Source organism: Oncorhynchus mykiss, chromosome 8 (assembly GCF_057628025.1).
Source record: "Oncorhynchus mykiss isolate SJ-2025 chromosome 8, ASM5762802v1, whole genome shotgun sequence".
Taxonomy (NCBI): domain Eukaryota; kingdom Metazoa; phylum Chordata; class Actinopteri; order Salmoniformes; family Salmonidae; genus Oncorhynchus; species Oncorhynchus mykiss.
In genome coordinates, this window is record NC_143029.1 from 6,460,064 (window position 1) to 6,484,196 (window position 24,133).

Consider the following 24,133-nt stretch of genomic DNA (forward strand, 5'->3'; position numbering starts at 1 on the left):
AACCAGGTAGGCCAGTTGAGAAGTTCTAATTTACAACTGCGACCTAGTCAAGATAAAGCAAAGCAGTGTGACACAAACAACAACACAGAGTTACACATGGAATAAATGGATTAACATGGAATAGAAAAAAACAGTCAATAAAACAATAGAAAAAAGTCTATATACAGTGTGTGCAAATGGCGTGAGGAGGTAAGGCAATAAATAGGCCATAGTAGCGAAGTAATTACAGTTTAGCAAATTAACACTGGAGTGAAAGATGTGCAGATGATGATGTGCAAGTAGAAATACTGGTGTGCAAAAAAGTAGATAAAAACAATATGGGGATGAGGTAGGTAGATTGGATGGGCTATTTACAGATGGGCTGTGTACAGCTGCAGCGGTTGGTAAGCTGCTCAGATAGCTGATGTTTAGTGAGGGAGATATAATTCTTCAGAAATTTTTGCAATTCGTTCCAGTTATTGGCAGCAGAGAACTGGAAGGAAAGGCAGTGTTGGCTTTGGGGATGACCAGTGAGATATACCTGCTGGAGCGCGTGCTACGGGTGGGTGTTGTTATCTTGACCAGTGAGCTGAGATAAGGCAGAGCTTTACCTAGCAAAGACTTATAGATGACCTGGTGGGTCTGGCGACGAATATGTAGCGAGGGTCAGCTGACTAGAGCATACAGGTCGCAGTGGTGGTTGGTATATCGGGCTTCCAGTATAGCATCCAGTATGCTGAGTAGAGTGTTGGAAGCTATTTTGTAGATGACATCGCCGAAGTCGAGGATCGGTAGGATAATCAGTTTTACTAGGGTATGTTTGGCGACGTGAGTGAAGGAGGCTTTGTTGCGAAATAGGAAGCTACTTCTAGATTTAATTTTGGATTGGAGATGTTTTATGTGAGTCTGGAAGGAGAGTTTAGAGTCTAACCAGACACCTAGGTATTTGTAGTTGTTCACATATTCTAAGTCAGAACTGTCCAGAGTAGTGATGCTAGACGGACGATGCGGGTGCGGGCAGCGATCAGTTGAACAGCGTGCATTTAGTTTTACTAGCGTTTAAGAGCAGTTGGAGGCCACGGGAGGAGTGTTGTATGGTATTGAAACTCATTTGGAGGTTTGTTATTACCGTGTCCAAAGAAGGGCCAGAAGTATACAGAATGGTGTCGTCTGCGTAGAGGTGGATCAGGGAATCAACCGTAGCAAGAGCGACATTGTTGATGTATACGGAGAAGAGAGTACAGTGTCCCAAAACCTTTTGGAGTTAGAGCTACAGGAAGCAAATTTCCGTTTGAAAAAGCTAGCCTTTACTTTCCTGACTGACTGCGTGTATTGGTTCCTGACTTCCCTTTCTCTGCGGTAGATTGCAACTCCTCCCCCTTTGGCAGTTCTTTCTTGATGGAAAATGTTGTAGTTGGGGATGGAAATCGCAGAATTTTTGGTGGCCTTCCTAAGCCAGGATTCAGAAACGGCAAGGACATCAGGTTTGGCGGAGTGTGCTAAAGCAGTGAATGAAACAAACTTAGGGAGGCTTCTGATAATTATCATGCATGAAACCAAGGCTTTTACAGTTACAGAAGTCAACAAATGAGAGCGCCTGGGGACGCGCAGGGCCTGGGTTTACCTCCACATCACCCAAGGAACAGAGGAGTAGGATGAGGGTACGGCTAAAGGCTATCAAAACTGGTTGTCTCATGGACTGGGGAAAGAGAATGAAAGGAGCAGATTTCTGGGCATGGTAGGATAGATTCAGGGCATAATGTACAGACAGGGGTATGGTAGTGTCATGCCTTTACTATCATTAACTGAAGACTTATAGTTTTTATCAAAGTTTCTCTGTAATTAGCATTTCGTGATTAACTAATCAGGCAAATGTAATTAATAACTAGGATGTCGGGGCACCAAGGAAAATATTCAGGTCACAAAGTTCTAATTTACCTAATATAACTTTTCAGATATTTTAATATCTGATCAATTAGTCTTCTGATTAATGATTTATTCTTTATTTTACCTCACGTTAGTCTCATTCCAGTCTCATTCCAAACGTCGTAAATTGTTGGTTATCTGCACGAATACAGTCTTCACTATGAGTCTTCCATTCATCAATTGTCTTAAATCATTTATTTACTTACTAAGTAATTCACAGAAATGCATAAACAAACAGTAGATAGTTACAAGGAAATGATAATGAAGTTTCCCTAGTGGGATAAACCGGCATCGCGGCTTGGTGGACAGAAAGGGGAGTGGGGGTCGACTGAGATGAGACACTACAAAGTTGATAATTATAACAATTGAAATGCTAATCCTTTGCACATGAACGCTCACTCATTCGTGAATAATTGCAATCAATATACATATTTACGTTCAGTGTGTCGTCGGGATCTCTGTTGAAAAGTTTGTTTCTGTTGGAGAGATTGCCCGCCCTCTCTCTCTCTCTCTGTCGTGGTTAGAATAGATAGTTCAGAGTGACATTCATTCATGTCGTTATAGAATAGATGTTCCGGCGGTTGTCGTTCTTCGCGTTCAATGATACCGAATTCCTAGCTGCAGACTAGTAATTCATATTCTTATTCTGTCAGTATCAATAGTCTAAGCGTTTAACCACGTGGTATGGTTAAGAAGGAAAGAAATTCCACAAATTAACTTTTAACAAGGCACACCTGTTAATTGAAATGTATTCCGGGTGACTACCTCATGAAGCTGGTTGAGAGAATGCCAAGAGTGTGAAAAGCTGTCATCAAGGCAAAGGGTGGCCACGTTGAAGAATCTCAAGTATAAATATTTTTTGGTTAGTACATGATTCCAAATGTGAAATTTCATGTTTTTTGATGTCTTATTCTACAATGTAGAAAATAATTTAAAAAAATAAAGAAAACCCCTGGAATGTGTAGGTGTGTCCAAACTTTTGACTGGTACTGTATATATATGTATAAATGTATTGTTTTTCTTTTAGATTTCAGGAAGAATTTCACTGTAAATTTACAGCATTGTCCTGTCACCAGAGTTGCCAGCTTCATACTGTAATGTTGCTTTACAGCAGAGATGCTGTAATATACTTCACATTACTACTTTTCTTACTGTAAAAAATTACAACATCCCTACTACCTGCTTCTCTGCTCTACTGCCTAACCTGGTACCTGCTTCTCTGCTCTACTGCCTAACCTGGTACCTGCGTCTCTGCTCTACTGCCTAACCTGGTACCTGCTTCTCTGCTCTACTGCCTAACCTGGTACCTGCTTCTCTGCTCTACTTCCTAACCTGGTACCTGCTTCTCTGCTCTACTGCCTAACCTGGTAACTGCTTCTCTGCACCACTTTCCAATCCACTACCTTCTTCTCTGGTCTACCCCTCAATCCTAACCAATCCCACTTGCTCCCCCAGCCAGCACACACAGGAGCTAGAGAAGATGGAGGCACAGCGATGTCTACTTTCTACCAAACCACAAATCCGTTATCACACTTCCAGCAATTCCCCAGGTGCATGCTCACGTACCTGCTCATAAATTCTGAATCTACTATGGGGAGGATACCTCTGAGTGTTTTCTTTTCCTTACCTCGTAATCCACATACTCCTCCTCCTCCACCTCGTAGGAGACAGTCTGTATCTTCACGTTGTCTCCTTCTTCCAGCAGCTTGGCCTGAGGGTCCTCTGTGCTTCCGGGGGTCTCCACTGCTGCAGACGCCTCCCTCGCCTTCTCTTTCTTCTCTGTGAAGGTAGTCTCGCAACACTCGTTCTTATAATCCTTGGCCTTGACTCCGCCTCCTCCTCCCCCTTCCTCCTTGTACAGGATGAAGTTAGGCCTGTAGAAGGCCTCGACGGCCAGATGGAGTGAGGTGGCGTCCAGGAGTTGTTGAGCTTTCGTCTTGCCGTTGGGGTTGTTGTGTCCCACATGGGCAACCGTACCGTTGTTAGTGTTACCTCCTCCTTCTCCGCTGTCACCACCGGTTAAGTAGTTGATGATGTTCTCCTGGTACTGGTTGTTAGGGAAGTCGCCGCCGTAACCGTTGACGACGTGCTTGCTGTTCTTGTCCAGGAGCGGGTTCTGGAGCTCACTCATGTTCTCCATGGCAACGAGGGTTCAGGGGTCAGTGGAAGTGGCTTAAGAGGACCGCACTGAAGGTGGCAGCTACTGATGGTGTTCAACAGGATGAGAGCTGCAGAGAGGAGAGGAAATAAGAGAAATTAGTAAACTCAGGTTTCTGTCTCAGTGAAGCAGTGGTGTGAACACAATACACTGGGCTACTGAGAGACAACACTGCATTTAACAATTCCAGAAGAATGACATCAAGTTGTTAGTCTCCTGGTAGCTGTTAGAAAGATGTCTAAGGTTTAGCTAGGGTAGGGTTGCCAACTGTCCCGTATTAGCCGGGATGTCCCTTATATATTTGGCTAAATATTCTTCCAATCACAGTATAGTGTAAACGCGCCAATTCCTGCAAAGTAATTTCTGTTATTGTTCGGTCGGTTTGGCATATCAAGGAAAAATGGATAAACATGCAGAATAGAAAAGAACTGTGCAGCAACAACAAACAACGTGAAGCAATGAAGATGTGTGTTAAGGCCGTCAGTGGTGACCCGACGAAAGCTTTCTGTACTTTATATGCCGTCAGGAAATCTCAATTGGCCAATGAGAAGGGAGAATGACCTAACTCAGCATGCATCCACAGAAATGCACAAGGCCACGCTAAGCTAAAGGTGCTAGCAATATCGGTGCATTCTTCGTGACGTCTACTGAGGAAACCGACATAATTGGAAAACACCTCTCCGTTTACCAGTTATTGAGCAGTGCCAACAACAATCGCATTCTGAAAGCTAATTGCCCAGCTCACATAGCTCATAATGCCTGCGATCAGTGGTCAGTGGATATTGAGAGAATTGTTTTACAGATCCACAGACACCTATCAGTATCCGCTTCCCGAAGAGAGGAACTGCGTGCATTTTTTTTTTTTTGCCTTTGTTGACACTGAGTGGCGTGAAATTCTGCGACATGTTTGCACACAATGGCTCTCCAGCCGTCGATCGTCTCCTGCAAAGCTGGCCAGCTCTTACATCAAACTTCAGGTCCCTTAGGGAGACCTGTCCTGTGGCGCTGAATAGTATTTTTAAGTATGAAGAAAAAAAAGGAAGCTGCTGAGATTTATCTGTGCTTTTTCCACAAAGTGGAAGGTGTGTTTATGACCAACTCGTAAAAAAGCTGGAGGAAACAACGCTCTGCATCACAGATGTTTACGAGGAAGTCCAAAAGTTCAACATTGAAGATGCTTCAGCTGAAACAGGACAGTTTTTTTGTGAGCGGACCAAGCAGCTGATGTTTTGGGATACCAGACCAAGCAGCTGATGTTTTGGGATACCAGACCAAGCAGCTGATGTTTTGGGATACCAGACCAAGCAGCTGATGTTGTGGGATACCAGACCAAGCAGCTGATGTTTTGGGATACCAGACCAAGCAGCTGATGTTTTGGGATACCAGACCAAGCAGCTGATGTTGTGGGATACCAGACCAAGCAGCTGATGTTTTGGGATACCAGACCAAGCAGCTGATGTTTTAGGATACCAGACCAAGCAGCTGATGTTTTGGGATACCAGACCAAGCAGCTGATGGATAAACAATTGTCAAAGGTCCAAGCAGCAACAGGACGTTCTATGACACTGTCATTACATACATTTACAAGTGGTTTGATTTCTCACCGGGTAATGTAATGGTAAAACTGATCGGCCTCCATGAGGAGCTCTCCTCCACTGACCTGGAGCAGGTGGTGGTTGCCCTCCAAATGACAGGGACCAACTCTACGAAGAGTTTTGTGTTAGCCTGGAGGAAATACAGAAAGCCAGACAGGATACCACAAACTCTGCCAGTGAGAAGCAGGTGGCAGTTTTCCAAGACCTAGGGAAAGCCAACTTGATCAACATGTTCAGGATTGTCTCATTTGTCCTCAGTGTGCCAGGCTCAAATGCCTTTGTGGAGAGGACTTTCTCCCCAATGACCAGTAAATGGTCAGACTCTAGAAACAGATGTAGCACAGAGCTGATGAAAAGAATGAACTTCAAATGAACTGTGACTTGTCATGTAATGGCTCTGCAAGAGGAGAAAGGACTGTTTGAATCAGTCAAGAGCAGCAAAACATAAGTAGACCTGGTGAGTGACTCATGACCCTCCTTTCCTCTTTTGCATTTGAAGATTTTTAATTTTTTTTTGCTGTAAAAGGTCCAAATTGTGATTTCTACGATCATTTATTTTGACGTTTATTCACATAAGTTTACATAATGATACAGTTTTAGTAAAGCTATAGGCTAAATGTAATTTAAAAAAAAGTTTTTCCAATTGAATAAGAATATGAATATACAGTGTATATTAATTCACACAATACCGTACCCACACCGCCGTGGCACCCCGCCCTTTGTCCCTTATTTGGTAGTGAGAAAGTTGGCAACCCTAACCTAGGGTGTTATGGACGGTACACCTGGGTAACTTAAAACAGCTTAAAACACCTAATGTGGATGTGGGAAACGTTCCGAGGAGGGATCATTGTCCTTGTTTTACTATCCTTGTGGGGACTTTTGGGGATTTTAGGTCCTCACAAGGAAAGAATAACCAACACACACACACACACACACACACACACACACACACACACACACACACACACACACACACACACACACACACACACACACACACACACTCACAAAGCCCATCTCCTGGAACCTGCTTAATCTGCATGATCTGTAGAAAATACAGACATTTTAATTAAACACTAGGGCAAGGTGTGTTTGTGTTCTCTCTTGTGTGTGTGTGTGTGTGTGTGTGTGTGTGTGTGTGTGTGTGTGTGTGTGTGTGTGTGCGTGTGTGTATGCGTTTGCCTCCCTCCCCACAGATACTGGTGTACTCATTGTTAAGGCTTGTTTAGCCTGCCTACAAAACAGAGAGAACAACACAACACAACGAAGGAGGAGGAGGATGGTTGCTATCACTCACTGAGGCTTTCTGCCTGAAGCCTTCAATAGGATCTGGCAGATACCTTCTGACGCCACAGACACTGTTCTAGAGCAAGTGTTGGTACTAGTGAAGCAAGTGCTATACTAGCTAGTGTGTAATAGCTAGCTAGTCTGTACAAGCTAGGTAGTGGGTGCTAGCTAGTGTTGTACTAGAGCAAGTGTTGTACTAGAGCAAGTGTTGGTACTAGTGAAGCTAGTTTTGTACTAGCTAGTTAATGCTAGTTAGTACTAGCTAGTGTGCACTAGCTAGCTTGTAGTGTACTAGCTAGTGTGTACTAGCTCGATAGTGTGTACAAGCTAGTGTGTACTAGCTAGATAGTGTGTACTAGCTAGATAGTGTGTACTAGATAGCTAGTCTGTAGTTGCTAGGTAGTGTGTACTAGCTAGTGTGTAGTAAAATACCATATGAGAGGTAAAATACCATCTGAGAAGCAAGCTCTTTGAGGTTTGCAGACCAGAAACCTCTAGCAACACACACACAGACAATTTGATCATTAGGATAACGATGGTTCACCCAGGAACATATTAAAGTTGTCTAAATGTATTCAGTACCGGTAACTGGCAAAGTAAAGGAAACACTTGAGTAAATGAGGTTTACAAAGTATATCGAAAGCAGGTGCTTCCACACAGGTGTATTAATTAAGCAATTAACTTTCCATCATGCTTAGGGTCATGTATGCTCGGTTGAACATTATTTTGCCTACCATGGCTAGAAAAAGAGATCTCAGTGATCTCAAAGAGATCGCAATTTCGTTCCGTTTGCTTTCGTTCGGTTCTTAAAACAGAAAATGGTTTCAGTAAAGAATTACACCTCAGATCTCAACCCAATTGAACACTCGTGGGAGATTCTGGAGCGTTTTCCACCGACGAAACACCAAATTACGGCATTTCCCGTGGAAGAATGGTGTCGCATCCCTCCTATAGAAGTCCACATCCCTCCTATAGAAGTCCACATCCCTCCTATAGAGTTCCACATCCCTCCTATAGAAGTCCACATCCCTCCTATAGAAGTCCACATCCCTCCTATAGAAGTCCACCCACATCCCTCCTATAGAAGTCCACATCCCTCCTATAGAAGTCCACATCCCTCCTATAGAAGTCCATATCCCTCCTATAGAAGTCCACATCCCTCCTATAGAAGTCCAGACACTAGTAGAATCGATGGCATATTGAAACTGTTCTGGATCGTGGTGGCCTGACGGCCTATTACGACCTTTTCTGTTGGTGTTTCTGTTATTTGGGCAGTTACCCGTATATGATTTACAATTATGTCTGGGTCTCTGTGTAAAGCATTTAAACGTGTGTATATTTTATTTGTATGCGTCTGTACCTCTAACAACATTCATCAGATTAATCAATTGATTATAATTTAGATCGTCAGTATGGTGGGAATTGTTCTTCCTGGCACATACACTGCCGTTCAAAAATGTCGGGGTCACTTAGAAATGTCCTTGTTTTTGAAAGAAAAACACATTTTAGTTGTCCATTAAAATAACATAAAATTGATCAGAAATGAGCTTTTCTTAAAAAAAAAAGAAGACATTTCTAAGTGACCCCAAACTTCTGAACGGTAGCTTACATTTCTTCCCGCCAGTTCTTCTTCCTTCTTTAACTTCATTTAAGATAGTTGAATGAGTTTCCAGGAAATAATATATATTATATTCCTTCTCTCTTCGTCGGGTAAATACTGATAACCTTTTCTTATTATCTGCTAAACCGATGCAGTTCTTGACACACTCAAACCGGTGCACCTGTCACCTACTACCGTACCCTGTTCAAAGGCACTTCAGTATTTTTGTCTTGTCCATTCACCCTCTGACTGGCACACATACACGGTCCATGTTTCAATTATCTCAAAGCTTAAAAAAATCCTTCTTTAACCTGTCTCCTCCCCTTCATCTACACTGATTGAAGTGCATTTAACAAGTGACATCAATAAGGGATCATAGCTTTCACCTGAATTCACTGGGTCAGTCTAGGTCACGGAAAGAGCAGGTGTTCCTAATGTTTTGTCCACTCTGTGTATGCTCCTGTCTGGGCCTTTTTATTCTTAGAATTATGTTGTTGTCATCAATGGGCTTTGATATCCATACTATGCACAGGTAACCTAGGCGATAGCACCACCTGTACTGGAGCTATCCAGGGAGATTGTGTGTTTTGTGTGTGTTTGAGTGTTTGAGTGTGTGTGTGTGTGTGGTGGCAAATGTGATTTGATTTGTGTATGCTCTATGAGTGTTGCAGTGGGCCTTGCACCTCCTAACCATAATTTGATTAATCTGATTGCATGTAATCTAATAAAGTGCAGATTATTTCCAGTGGTGTTGACTCATTGACCTCCCTGTCTGGTCTGGATCACTAAAATACAGCGTTTTTGCAAATGACAAATATCAAGCTACTGGTCAATGAGAAGCAACACGATCATTAATACTGAGAATGAGGTCTAATGCTGAGAAAACTGGGGGTCAAAAAACCAATACAGAAGTGCTGTGGCGCAAAAACGTGTTCTTCCACAATTGAGCATTTATTGCAATGTATTGATTTACGTGTCAAGGACACTTATCTTTTCACTTTCTGTGAAAGATTTAAAAAATTTAATTATACCATGTTGGCAATGCGTAGCGTGGTATCCATGTAGCTGTCATAGACAGATAGGAGATGGTGAAGTAAGGGAATGTGGGGCAGGTCGGGTCTGGCCTGCTTGGCTTGGCTTGGCTGCAAGGAACAGGAGAAGCCAGTCACTGTAGAATGATCACCTAAGGAGAAGATGGATTATGTTTTCAGTGACCTTCTAAATCCAGGGTTTCCCATTTACTACAGCCTGGGAACACTACCAGCTCACTGTCCCTCCCTTTCTTTCTCTATTGGTTTTCAGTCCCAAGTGGCTCTCCTATTGTCCCTGCCCCCATCTCTCTGTCTCTCTCTCTCTCTCTCTCTCTCTCTCTCTCTCTCTCTCTCTCTCTCTCTCTCTCTCTCTCTCTCGGCTTAGGGACCTAAGTGGCTCCTCTCTCCTGGATGGATGCTGTCTTCAGTAACCTCCAAACCCCAGGCGATACATCATTCTGTGCCATTGGTTTTCCAAGCCAGTGGCTTGCAACTTCTCTCTAACCTCTTCTCCTTTCCTCATCTCCACACCTCCCCCTCTCCCCTCGCTCCTCTCACCCTCCTTCCCTCACTGGGTTCGACATAGTTCACCCCCCATGAATAAACCAGCAGGTCCGTGCTCCCAGGATGCACTGGGGCATGCCTGAACACAACACGCTCCTCAGGGGTCCCTCATGGATTAGGTTTGTCTCGCCTTGCTGGTGTTGTTATGCCTCATTCCTTCCTTTCTGACGCTACCTTCATACCAGTCTCTAGACACACGCATTGTCCCATGCTATTCTTTCTTCGGTCTACTGTCCCATTCTTTCTTCAGTCTACTCTCCCATTCTTTCTTCGGTCTACTGTCCCATTCTTTCTTCTGTCCACTGTCCCATTCTTTCTTCCGTCTACTGTCCCATTCTTTCTTCCGTCTACTGTCCCATTCTTTCTTCGGTCTATTGTCCCATTCTTTCTTCCGTCTACTGTCCCATTCTATCTTCGGTCTACTCTCCCATTCTTTCTTCGGTCTACTGTCCCATTCTTTCTTCGGTCTACTGTCCCATTCTATCTTCGGTATACTCTCCCCTTCTTTCCTCGGTCTACTGACATATTCTTACTTCGGTCTACTGCCCAATTCTTTCCTCGGTCTACTGACCCATTCTTTCTTTGGTCTACTCTCCCATTCTTTCTTCAATCTACTGTTCCATTCTTTCCTGAGTCCACTGTCCCATTCTTTCTTCGGTCTACTGTCCCATTCTTTCTTCCGTCTACTGTCCCATTCTATCTTCGGTCTACTCTCCCATTCTTTCCTCGGTCTACTGACAGATTCTTACTTCGGTCTACTGCCCCATTCTTTCCTCGGTCTACTGACCCATTCTTTCTTTGGTCTACTGTCCCATTCTTTCTTCAATCTACTGTCCCATTCTTTCCTGAGTCCACTGTCCCATTCTTTCTTCGGTCTACTGACCCATTCTTTCTTTGGTCTACTGTCCCATTCTTTCTTCAATCTACTGTCCCATTCTTTCCTGAGTCCACTGTCCCATTCTTTCTTTGGTCTGCTGTCCCATTCTTTCTTTGGTCTACTGTCCCATTTTTTCATCGGTCTACTGTCCCATTCTTTCTTCGGTCTAATGTCCCATTCTCTTCCTCCTCATCATCATGTCTCCCTCTTAGTCCTCATCATCTTGGTTCCCTCTTCCTCCTCATCAGCATTTCTCCCTCTTCCTCCTCATCATCTTGGTTCCCTCTTCCTCCTCATCATTATGTCTCCCTCTTCCTCCTCATCATCTTGGTTCCCTCTTCCTCCACATCATCATGGTTCCCTCATCCTCCTCATCATCATGGTTCCCTCTTCCTCCTCATCATCATGGTTCCCTCTTCCTCCTCATCATCTTGGTTCCCTCTTCCTCCTCATCATCATGGTTCCCTCTTCCTCATCATCTTGGTTCCCTCTTCCTCCTCATCATCTTGGTTCCCTCTTCCTCCTCATCATCATGGTTCCCTCTTCCTCCTCATCATCATGGTTCCCTCTTCCTCCTCATCATGCCTCCCTCTTCGTCCTCATCATCATGGTTTCCTTTCAGTAGGGAATAGGGCTCTGGTCTAAAGCAGTGCACTCTGTAGGGAATAGGGCTCTGGTCTAAAGCAGTGCACTCTGTAGGGAATAGGGCTCTGGTCTAAAGAAGAGAGGAAGACATTTTGGAGACGGATTGGTCTACTGGCAGGATCCAGGCATCCCAAACCACCCTTTTTACACGTCTAAAAACCCATTCATACTCAGTGTTAGCTATACTTCTGTCATTGTAACTCGGATCAACTGCTACAGAAGTGTTACAGAGTTAACCATCGACATCAGCTGTGTGTGTGTTTGTGTGTGTGTGTGTGTGTGTGCGTGTCTTACAGAACTGTCCTTTGACATCAACTTTATCTCCATTCTACTACCTCCCAGGACAGAGAGAATGATAGATGAAGAGAGACAGAGCGGGAGGCAGAGCGGGAGGCAGAGAGAGAGACAGAGAGAGATACAGAGCGGGAGGCAGAGCGGGAGACAGAGAGAGAGACAGAGCGGGAGACAGAGAGAGAGACAGAGCGGGAGGCAGAGAGAGAGACAGAGCGGGAGGCAGAGAGAGAGACAGAGAGAGAGGCAGAGAGAGAGACAGAGAGAGAGGCAGAGCAGGAGGCAGAGAGAGAGACAGAGAGAGAGACAGAGCGGGAGACAGAGAGAGATACAGAGCGGGAGGCAGAGCAGGAGGCAGAGAAAGATACAGAGCGGGAGGCAGAGCGGGAGACAGAGAGAGAGACAGAGCGGGAGACAGAGAGAGAGACAGAGCGGGAGGCAGAGAGAGAGACAGAGCGGGAGGCAGAGAGAGAGACAGAGCGGGAGACAGAGAGAGAGACAGAGCGGGAGGCAGAGCGGGAGACAGAGAGAGAGGCAGAGAGAGAGACAGAGAGAGAGGCAGAGCGGGAGGCAGAGAGAGAGACAGAGAGAGATACAGAGCGGGAGGCAGAGCGGGAGACAGAGAGAGAGAGACAGAGCGGGAGGCAGAGCGGGAGGCAGAGTGGGAGGCAGAGAGAGAGACAGAGCGGGAGGCAGAGAGAGAGACAGAGCGGGAGACAGAGAGAGAGACAGAGAGAGAGACAGAGAGAGACAGAGAGAGAGAGACAGAGAGAGAGACAGAGCGGGAGGCAGAGCGGGAGGCAGAGTGGGAGGCAGAGAGAGAGACAGAGAGAGAGAGAGCGGGAGGCAGAGAGAGAGACAGAGAGAGACAGAGTGGGAGGCAGAGAGAGAGACAGAGAGAGAGAGACAGAGCGGGAGGCAGAGAGAGAGACAGAGCGGGAGACAGAGCGGGAGGCAGAGCGGGAGGCAGAGCGGGAGGCAGAGGGGGAGGCAGAGAGAGAGACAGAGCGGGAGACAGAGCGGGAGGCAGAGAGAGAGACAGAGCGGGAGGCAGAGCGGGAGGCAGAGCGGGAGGCAGAGAGAGAGACAGAGAGAGAGACAGAGCGGAGGCAGAGCGGGAGGCAGAGCGGGAGGCAGAGGGGGAGACAGAGGGGGAGGCAGAGGGGGAGGCAGAGGGGGAGACAGAGGGGGAGGCAGAGGGGGAGGCAGAGGGGGAGGCAGAGCGGGAGACAGAGCGGGAGGCAGAGCGGGAGACAGAGGGGGAGGCAGAGGGGGAGGCAGAGGGGGAGGCAGAGTGGGAGGCAGAGCGGGAGACAGAGCGGGAGACAGAGGGGGAGGCAGAGGGGGAGGCAGAGGGGGAGGTAGAGCAGGAGGCAGAGCGGGAGGCAGAGCGGGAGGCAGAGTGGGAGGCAGAGGGGGAGACAGAGCGGGAGACAGAGCGGGAGACAGAGCGGGAGGCAGAGCGGGAGGCAGAGCGGGAGACAGAGGGGGAGGCAGAGCGGGAGACAGAGCGGGAGGCAGAGGGGGAGGCAGAGGGGGAGGCAGAGCGGGAGACAGAGCGGGAGGCAGAGGGGGAGGCAGAGGGGGAGGCAGAGCGGGAGGCAGAGCGGGAGACAGAGCGGGAGACAGAGCAAAAAGCACAGCAATCTACACACAATACCTGATAATGACAAAGCCCAGAAATACCTTATTTACACAAGTGTTCAGACCCTTTGCTATGAGACTCTAAATTGAGCTCAGGTGCATCCTGTTTTCATTGATCATCCTTGAGATGTTTCTACAGCTTGATTAGAGTCCACCTGTGGTAAATTCAATTGATTGGACATGATTTGGAAAGGCACACAGCTGTCTATATAAGGTCCCACAGTTGTCAGTGCATGTCAGAGCAAAAGAGATAGGTTTGTGTCGAGGCACAGATCTGGGGAAGGGCACCAAAACATTTCTACAGCTTTGAAGGTCGCCGAGAACACAGTGGCCTCCATCATTCTTAAATAGAATAAGTTTGGAACCACCAATACTCTTCCTAGATCTGGCCGCCCAGCCAAACTGAGCAATCTGAGGAGAAGGGCCTTGGTCAGGGAGGTGACTAAGAACCCAATTGTCCCTCTGAGAGATCTCCAGAGTTCCCCTGTGGCGATGGGAGAACCTTCCAGAAGCAACCATCTCTGCAGCTCTCCGCCAATCAGGCCTTTATGGTAGAGTGGTCAGGCAGAAGCCACTATTCAGTATTATGCTGTGGGGATTTTTTCAGCTGCAGGGACTGGGCGACTAGTCAGGATCGAGGCAAAGATGAACAGAGCAAAGTACAGCGAGATCCTTGATGAAAACCTTCTCCAGAGTGCTCAGGACCTCAGACTGGGGCAAAGCTTCACCTTCCAACAGGACAATGACCCTAAGCACACAGCCAAGACAACGCAGGAGTGGCTTTGGGACAAGTCTCTGAATGTCCTTGAGTGGCCCAGCCAAAGCCCGGCCTTGAACCCAATCGAACATCTCTGGAGAGACCTGAAAAATAGCTGTGCAGCAACACTCCCCATCCAACCTGACAGAGCTTGAGAGCATCTGTAGAGAAGAATGGGAGAAACTCCCCAAATACAGGTGTGCCAAGCTTGTAGCATCATACCCAAGAAGACTCTAGGCTGTAACAACTACCAAAGGTGCTTCAAAAAAAGTACAGAGTAAAGGTGCTGAATATTTAATTAAATGTGATATTTCAGTTTTTTTATTTTGAAAAAATAAGCCAAAATGTAAAATAACCTGTTTTTGCTTTGTCATTATGGAGTATATTGTGTAGATACATTTTTGTTTTTGTTGAATAAGGCTGTAACGCAACAAAATGTGGAAAAAGTCTAGGGGTTTGAAAACTTTCCGAATGCACTGTTTGTGTAGCCTGGATGCTGTTGTGTTTTCTGACATGGCCCTGGGGGTAGATGGTGGCTGATGAGAACACAGCAGCTTCCACCTCCACCTGTAAGCAGCATGTCGCCTGTACAAGTGGGGGCTATGGCCACTCACCCTCTACACTCCACTAGCAGGGCTGATGCATATTGATACAGGGCTGCCGTGTGCTTCGGGATACAACCCTATTAGACAGCAGGCAGCAGCCAGCCAGGAAACATTTCCTTGTGTCAGCCTGCTGCCAATCAAGCAACTGACCTCAGCAAGCGAGGGCAGGCATTATCATCCCAGCCCCAAGGCCAGCCGTTGAAGATGCATTGGAATAGCGACGTGTCTTATCGGTCAGGGCTGTTTTTCCAGGCCTGCTTTATCCTGCTGCCACGACTATGAAAACAGACAGCTAAATTCTTTCTCTCTCTAGCTATGACTGAGCAATCAGTAGTCTACCATGAAGCTGTGACGCAATGGTAAGATATAATACATGCGCTAGACAGGTGAAGAAGAAGAGCTAGACTAGTGAAGAAGAAGAAGTGCTCGACTAGTGAAGAAGAAGAAGAAGAGACTAGTGAAGAAGAAGAGGATGATGATCTAGACTAGAGAAGAAGAAGAAGAAGAAGAAAAGCTAGACTCGATAAGAAGAAGATCTAGACTAGTGAAGAAGAAGAAGAGCTAGACTAGAGAAGAAGAAGAAGAAGAAGAAGAAGATCTAGACTAGAGAAGAAGATCTAGACTAGAGAAGAAGAAGAAGATGATGATCTAGACTGGAGAAGAAGAAGAAGAAGAGCTAGACTAGAGAAGAAGAAGAAGAAGAAGAGCTAGACTAGAGAAGAAGAAGAAGAAGAGCTAGACTAGAGAAGAAGAAGAAGAAGAAGAAGAAGAGCTAGACTAGAGAAGAAGAAGAAGAAGAGCTAGACTCGATAAGAAGAAGATCTAGACTAGTGAAGAAGAAGAAGATCTAGACTAGAGAAGAAGAAGAAGAAGATCTAGACTAGAGAAGAATAAGAATAAGAAGAGCTAGACTAGAGAAGAAGAAGAAGAAGAAGAGGTGCTAGACTAGAGAAGAAGAAGAAGAGCTAGACTAGAGAAGAAGAACAAGAAGAAGAGGAGCTAGACTAGAGAAGAAGAAGAAGAAGAGCTAGACTAGAGAAGAAGAAGAAGAAGAAGAGCTAGACTAGAGAAGAAGAAGAAGAAGAGCTAGACTAGAGAGAAGAAGAAGAAGAAGAGCTAGACTAGAGAAGAAGAAGATCTAGACTAGAGAAGAAGAAGAAGTGCTAGACTAGTGAAGAAGACACACTAGACTAGAGAAGAAGAAGCGCTAGACTGGTGAAGAAGAAGAGCTAGACTGGTGAAGAAGAAGAAGAGCTAGACTGGTGAAGAAGCGCTAAACTAGTGAAGAATTAGAGCTAGACTAGTGAAGAAGAGGAGCTAGACTAGTGAAGAAGAAGAAGAAGAAGTAGTGCTAGACTAGTGAAGAAGAAGAGATAGACTAGTGAAGAAGAAGAACAAGACTAGTGAAGAAGAAGAGCTAGACTAGTGAATAAGAAGAGCTAGACTAGTGAAGAAGAAGAGGATGATGATCTAGACTAGAGAAGAAGAAGAAGAAGAAGAAAAGCTAGACTCGATAAGAAGAAGATCTAGACTAGTGAAGAAGAAGAAGAGCTAGACTAGAGAAGAAGAAGAAGAAGAAGATCTAGACTAGAGAAGAAGATCTAGACTAGAGAAGAAGAAGAAGATGATGATCTAGACTGGAGAAGAAGAAGAAGAAGAGCTAGACTAGAGAAGAAGAAGAAGAAGAGCTAGACTAGAGAAGAAGAAGAAGAAGAAGAGCTAGACTAGAGAAGAAGAAGAAGAAGAGCTAGACTAGAGAGAAGAAGAAGAAGATGAAGAGCTAGACTAGAGAAGAAGAAGAAGAAGAAGAGCTAGACTAGAGAAGAAGAAGAAGAAGAAGAAGAACTAGACTCGATAAGAAGAAGATCTAGACTAGTGAAGAAGAAGAAGAGCTAGACTAGAGAAGAAGAAGAAGAAGATCTAGACTAGAGAAGAAGAAGAATAAGAAGAGCTAGACTAGAGAAGAAGAAGAAGAAGAAGAAGAAGAGCTAGACTAGAGAAGAAGAAGAAGAAGAAGAAGAACTAGACTCGATAAGAAGAAGATCTAGACTAGTGAAGAAGAAGAAGAGCTAGACTAGAGAAGAAGAAGAAGATCTAGACTAGAGAAGAAGAAGAATAAGAAGAGCTAGACTAGAGAAGAAGAAGAAGAAGAAGAGCTAGACTAGAGAAGAAGAAGAAGAGCTAGACTAGAGAAGAAGAAGAAGAAGAAGAGGAGCTAGACTAGAGAAGAAGAAGAAGAAGAGCTAGACTAGAGAAGAAGAAGAAGAAAAAGAAGAGCTAGACTAGAGAAGAAGAAGAAGAAGATCTAGACTAGTGAAGAAGAAGAAGAGCTAGACTAGAGAAGAAGAAGAAGATCTAGACTAGAGAAGAAGAAGAATAAGAAGAGCTAGACTAGAGAAGAAGAAGAAGAAGAAGAGCTAGACTAGAGAAGAAGAAGAAGAGCTAGACTAGAGAAGAAGAAGAAGAAGAAGAGGAGCTAGACTAGAGAAGAAGAAGAAGAAGAGCTAGACTAGAGAAGAAGAAGAAGAAAAAGAAGAGCTAGACTAGAGAAGAAGAAGAAGAAGAGCTAGACTAGAGATAAGAAGAAGAAGAAGAAGAAGAAGAGCTAGACTAGAGAGAAGAAGAAGAAGAAGAAGAGCTAGACTAGAGAAGAAGAAGAAGAAGAAGAGCTAGAGAGAAGAAGAAGAAGAGCTAGACTAGAGAAGAAGAAGAAGAAGAAGAAGAAGAGCTAGAGAGAAGAAGAAGAAGAGCTAGACTAGAGAAGAAGAAGAAGAACATGAAGAAAAAGAAGAAGAGCTCGACTAGTGTTGCGTGTTCGGTTTATTCTAAACACAATTCTTCATGAATCATCTTCATCTTAAACGGTTATATGTACTGCTCCTACCTCCTACCTGAATCAAGCAAATTAATCGTCTTCCTAAATGGTTATTTTACTGCTCTCCTATCCCCTTATTAAAATACTACTGTAGTCCTACAGTATGATTTTACCTGTTAACCAACACAGATGTGTGTAATGGAATGGGGGCTGTACTGTAGATTGATCCTATTGATAACTACTACCGTCATCAACACTATGTCATCAACACAATGTCATCAACACTATGTCATCAACACAATGTCATCAACACTATGTCTTCAACACAATGTCATCAACACAATGTCATCAACACTATGTCAGCAACACTATGTCATCAACACTATGTCATCAACACTATGTCATCAACACTATGTCATCAACACAATATCATCAACACTATGTCATCAACACTATGTCATCAACACAATGTCATCAACACTATGTCATCAACACAATGTCATCAACACTATGTCATCAACACAATGTCATCAACACTATGTCATCAACACTATGTCATCAACACTGTCATCAACACTATGTCTACAAACACTATGTCATCAACACTATGTCATCAACACAATGTCATCAACACTATGTCAGCAACACTATGTCATCAACACTATGTCATCAACACTATGTCATCAACACAATGTCATCAACACTATGTCAGCAACACTATGTCATCAACACTATGTCATCAACACTATGTCATCAACACTATGTCATCAACACAATGTCATCAACACTATGTCATCAACACAATGTCATCAACACTATGTCATCAACACTATGTCATCAACACAATGTCATCAACACTATGTCATCAACACTATGTCATCAACACTATGTCATCAACACTATGTCATCAACACAATGTCATCAACACTATGTCATCAACGCTGTCATCAACACTATGTCTACAAACACTATGTCATCAACACTATGTCATCAACACAATGTCATCAACACAATGTCATCAACACTATGTCATCAACACTATGTCATCAACACTATGTCCACTAGGCCCTAATCCTTTCTAATTGTATTATCAGGAGCCATCATCACTGTCTCAGATTACTGTACAACGCAGACTAGCATAAAACACACACACACACACACACTACACAGAGACAGAGACACAGAGAGAGACACACAGAGAGACACAGAGAAAGACACACAGAGACACAGAGAAACACACACAGAGAGACACAGAGAGACACAGAGAGAAACATAGAGACACAGACAGATATACACACAGAGAGACACACAGAGAGACACAGAGAGAGACACACAGAGAGACACAGAGAAACACACACAGAGAGACACAGAGAAACACACACAGAGAGACACAGAGAGACACACAGAGAGACACAGAGAGATACACATAGAGAGACACACAGAGAGACACAGAGAGACACACAGAGAGACACAGAGAGATACACATAGAGAGACACACAGAGAGACACAGAGAGAGACACACAGAGAGACACAGAGAAACACACACAGAGAGACATGCAGAGAGACACAGAGAGACACAGAGAGAGACACAGAGAGAGACACACAGAGAGACACAGAGAAACACACACAGAGAGACATGCAGAGAGACGCAGAGAGACACAGACAGAGAGATAGACAGAGAGAGACAGAGAGACACAGAGACACAGAGACATAGACCGAGACACAGAGACACAGACACAGACAGACAGAGAGATAGACCGAGAGAGACAGAGAGACACAGAGACATAGAGGGTTAGACTGAGACACAGAGACAGACACAGAGAGAGACACAGAGAAACACACACAGAAAGACATGCAGAGAGACACACAGAGAGACACAGAGAGAGACACACAGAGAGACACAGAGAAACACACACAGAGAGACATGCAGAGAGACACAGACAGAGAGATAGACCGAGAGAGACAGAGAGACACAGGGACACAGAGACACAGAGACATAGACCGAGACACAGAGACAGAGACACAGACAGACAGAGAGATAGACCGAGAGAGACAGAGAGACACAGAGACACAGAGAGATAGACCGAGACACAGAGACAGAGACACAGAGACATAGAGAGAAGACGGTTATTTCTGTATAGTGCTGCTTTTCATTTTGAGTGAGAAGCATCCTTCCATTCACTGGGAGTATATTGTGTGTGTGTGTGTGTGTGTGTGTGTTGCTGCAGCAGCTGTACACTGTAGTCCCAGCCATTAGAGCGCCTGACTCCTGCTGATACAACCTGACTATAGCTCTCCTCTGACTTCCTCTTGGCGACACACACGAGAGAGAGAGAGAGAGAGAGAGAGAGAGAGAGAGAGAGAGAGAGAGAGAGAGAGATAGAGAGAGAGACAGAGACAGAGAGAGAGAGAGAGAGAGAGAGAGAGAGAGAGACAGAGAGACAGAGAGACAGAGAGAGAGAGAGAGAGAGAGAGAGAGAGAGAGAGAGAGAGAGAGAGAGAGAGAGAGAGAGAGAGAGAGAGAGACAGAGAGACAGAGAGAGAGAGAGAGAGAGAGAGAGAGAGAGAGAGAGAGATATGGAACTGAACAAAACTGTACTCCTTTGATTCTGTCTCCGCCACTTCTCTGATAAGAATTAATTAATCATCTTGTGAGTAGTTCACTTAAGAGAGAAAAAGGGAGTTGACAAAAAAGACTGTCTGTTTCATCTTCCCAACACAGAGAATTTAAGATCCACGGAAAACCATTGCAAAGATGTTTGAATATTCAGATGTGCCACTGTCTCCCTCTAATTTGTTGGGCAGTTTACAATAGTCCACACTTTTCTATTTGGAATCAGTATGCTCTTGTCATTAAAAATTCTGTGCAATTATTGTCAGGATGTACAGTATACACAGTACGTTGAAAGCTACAGGGATAATGGATCTAGTATTTACAACAAAGGTGCCATATTTGTAGATATGTACACTTCAGGTATTTGAGGCTATATGCTCATGCCTCCAAACCCACTGCAACGAAAAAAACAATTTAAAAAAAAGTAACTCTCAGTGTTTCACACGCCTATAAACTAAGTCCTCATCTAATCCAGTAACAAAAATACACTGACTTTAACGACCAATGATGGGGTAGACCAATTGCACAACACGTAGCATCCTATGTGCCAATATCCGCACCGTTCCAACACACAGGCACAACACAGCCTATGCGCAAAGTGCGCGCTTTCAATTTGGTTACCCTAAAAGCCACAGTCCAACACTATATGTTTTGACCGTTTTAACATACATGTCAATTTGCGTTGACAATGTGCATTTAGGCAGTTGATACATTTTCTCATAAATCAACAAGCCCTCCTTTCACTCCGCGCTGAGATATGATCGTATGGGAAGAACACGAAATACCAGAGCTACATGGTTGGATGCGGAAAGAAAAGGACAGTTGGTTACTTTTGTAAAATAATATCTAAAATACAAAACATGTCTTACCTGCGAATTCCTGACAATCCAAACGTTGTTTGACATGTACGGCCACTTGCTTGTATTTCTGTTGACATTATTGTCGGTTGGTGTGAGACCAATGATAGTCCTTGTCTTTGAAAATGATTCACCTGATCTGACCGAGTCGGTTAGAGTCGTTATTTCACTGCGTTCATTTCAATGAGGGAATAGGTCTCGGCGTGGCGGTTGATATGTCGCCTATTGATTTCTCTCAACTCTCAAAAAAATTGATCTTGTTTATCGATCCTCTGGCTTCGAAATTAATGAAACGAAATAATACGATACAGGAGTAAGCGGCTGTCGCCGCTTTCTTATGTTCAGGAATGACATTTATGACGGATCAATTAGAAAACGGTGTAGCTCGCAGACCGATCGCACCGGAGGAAAAGAGAAGAAACGTCACTCAAAACCAACTCGGTGTTCTCAGAGCTAAATAGCAATGCGTCGCCAAGTCCGCTTTCCTTGTGCAGGTCAACATTTAATAGGGTTCGTGACAATACACGTCAACGTGCCCTTGGCATGTATCTAGAGAGACTTTTAGACTATAACTAGTTTTGTATGTGTTTATAAAGACAAACTTTGAAGATGCTCTTTAAAAAAATATATATATTACAGCCAAGTAGTATCGTCTTCCATCCTTTTACAATTTGTCTTATTATATATATATATATATAAAACAAATGGTGTAGTTTGCGAGCTCCGTTCAGTATCCCACCAGACGTGTATCCGTCCTCATCGAGATAATTGTGTAATTTGATCGTGAAGTGTGCTGCTAGTTCATCAAACTCTCATGCCTAATGTTAACAGCATCCTGACACTGTTTGTATAATATGTTTATGTTCGCGAGTCTGGCAGTGGTAAGCCTATAGGTTATATCACTGGCGTACTGGACACCCCCGCTATACAGGGAGAACTGTATAGGAAGCTCTGGGACAGGTCATCGGGATACTGTGACAGACAATACATTGGTAGATGCAAACAGATCAATAGTTCTTGAGGGCTCAAAAAAAAAAAAAAAAAGCTGTTTTCTTCATAGTGGTGAACCGGTGTTTGAGTCGTGTGGTTGCAATATCAACAACAGTCCCTTATATCTGGTATGTCTTGGTTTAAATTGACTGTGTTTAAATTTTGTGCAGCACAATGGACATCTAATGCACAGTGTGTCAGGAGGACTTCAGAAGACCAGGGGAGTCTCTCAAGTGTTTTTGAGGGTGGACTGACTGTGTTATTTGTTATTAATAGACTGGTTTTACACACAACAACTCTCTGTCCCAGCTAGGAGAGAGGATGGCTCATGTCATGCAGGTTCAGGTAGGCTATACAGGTCAGTTGTCTATTTAAAAAAACATATATATTTGTTGCTGATTAGTATGATGTCGTATAAAAACATTTATTTTACAATCTGCAATGTTTAAATTTCCAACTTTAATTACTGAACAAATAATGACATTATTGCTACCAGCCGGCAGTCTTAATCATGGCGGTCTTGATTCGCGTTGTGAAATGTTGGGCTTTGAGGAAATGATGACCGAATAGGCTACTGTCTGCATTGTCTGGCACCACGAGGAAACCTATCAAGGATTTGATAAGCAGCCGCATAGACATGCCTCAATCCCAGGGACATTGATCGGTAGGCTATAGGCCTAGTTTGTAAGTGGCTGTCTTGCGAGTCATTTTATTTTACTTACATTTAATTTTATTTTAGTGGGGCGAACTCTGATTCTGCTGTGGTCCAGAGAAACTGCATTATGCCAGAGGATATAACTCCAACCTGACAACACCTAGGCTAAATTAAGACGTTTCTTCTCAAACAGTGGACATTATTAGAAGGAGGGAAGGTACGAATGCCAATATGCAGAGCCATGGGTATGTTGTTGAAGTTTAAGCAATGTGACTCGAGCTGCTGCTGGAACTTAAACTTAAAGCACGAGAAAAAATAGAATCACTCAAGGCAGTTGGAAACGCCATGCTGCTGTGCTGCTCACGGCCATTAGGAGAGATAGATGTAAAGGGGTGTAACAGGGTACTTACCTCAGAAACACGGTACCTCAGCAACAGGGTACTTACCTCAGCAGCAGGGTACTTACCTCAGCAGCAGGGTACTTACCTCAGCAACAGTGTACTTACCTCAGCAACAGGGTACTTACCTCAGCAGCAGGGTACTTACCTCAGTAACAGGGTACTTACCTCAGCAGCAGGGTACTTACCTCAGCAGCAGGGTACTTACCTCAGCAGCAGGGTACTTACCTCAGTAACAGGGTACTTACCTCAGCAGCAGGGTACTTACCTCAGTAACAGGGTACTTACCTCAGTAACAGGGTACTTACCTCAGTAACAGGGTACTTACCTCAGTAACAGGGTACTTACCTCAGTAACAGGGTACTTACCTCGGCAGCAGGGTACTTACCTCAGCAGCAGGGTACTTACCTCAGTAACAGGGTACTTACCTCAGCAGCAGGGTACTTACCTCAGTAACAGGGTACTTACCTCAGCAACAGGGTACTTACCTCAGTAACAGGGTACTTACCTCAGCAGCAGGGTACTTACCTCAGCAACAGGGTACTTACCTCAGCAACAAGGTACTTACCTCAGCAGCAGGGTACTTACCTCAGCAGCAGGGTACTTGCAACAGGGTACTTAGCTCAGCAACAGGGTACTTACCTCAGCAGCAGGGTATTTACCTCAGCAACAGGGTACTTACCTCAGCAGCAGGGTACCTCTACCTCAGCAACAGGGTACTTACCTAAGCAACATGGTACTTACCTCAGCAACAGGGTACTTACCTCAGCAACAAGGTACTTACCTCAGCAGCAGGGTACTTACCTCAGAAACAGGGTACTTACCTCAGCAACAGGGTACTTACC

General features: G+C 44.5%; 1 protein-coding gene across 1 annotated transcript in view; it reads right to left on the minus strand.

Moving 5' to 3' along the window:
* The window catches only part of LOC110529295 (synapse differentiation-inducing gene protein 1-like), a 104,248-nt gene extending 82,091 nt beyond the window's left edge, over window positions 1–22,157 (minus strand). The window contains exons 1-2 of the mRNA XM_021611414.3: window positions 21,258–22,157; window positions 3,533–4,133 (exon numbers count right to left, since the gene is read on the minus strand). Of these exons, the coding sequence (XP_021467089.2) occupies window positions 3,533–4,045 (513 nt within the window). The 5' untranslated portion in view covers window positions 4,046–4,133; window positions 21,258–22,157. The remainder of the gene's footprint in view (window positions 1–3,532; window positions 4,134–21,257) is intronic.
* Window positions 22,158–24,133: the final 1,976 nt, after the last annotated feature.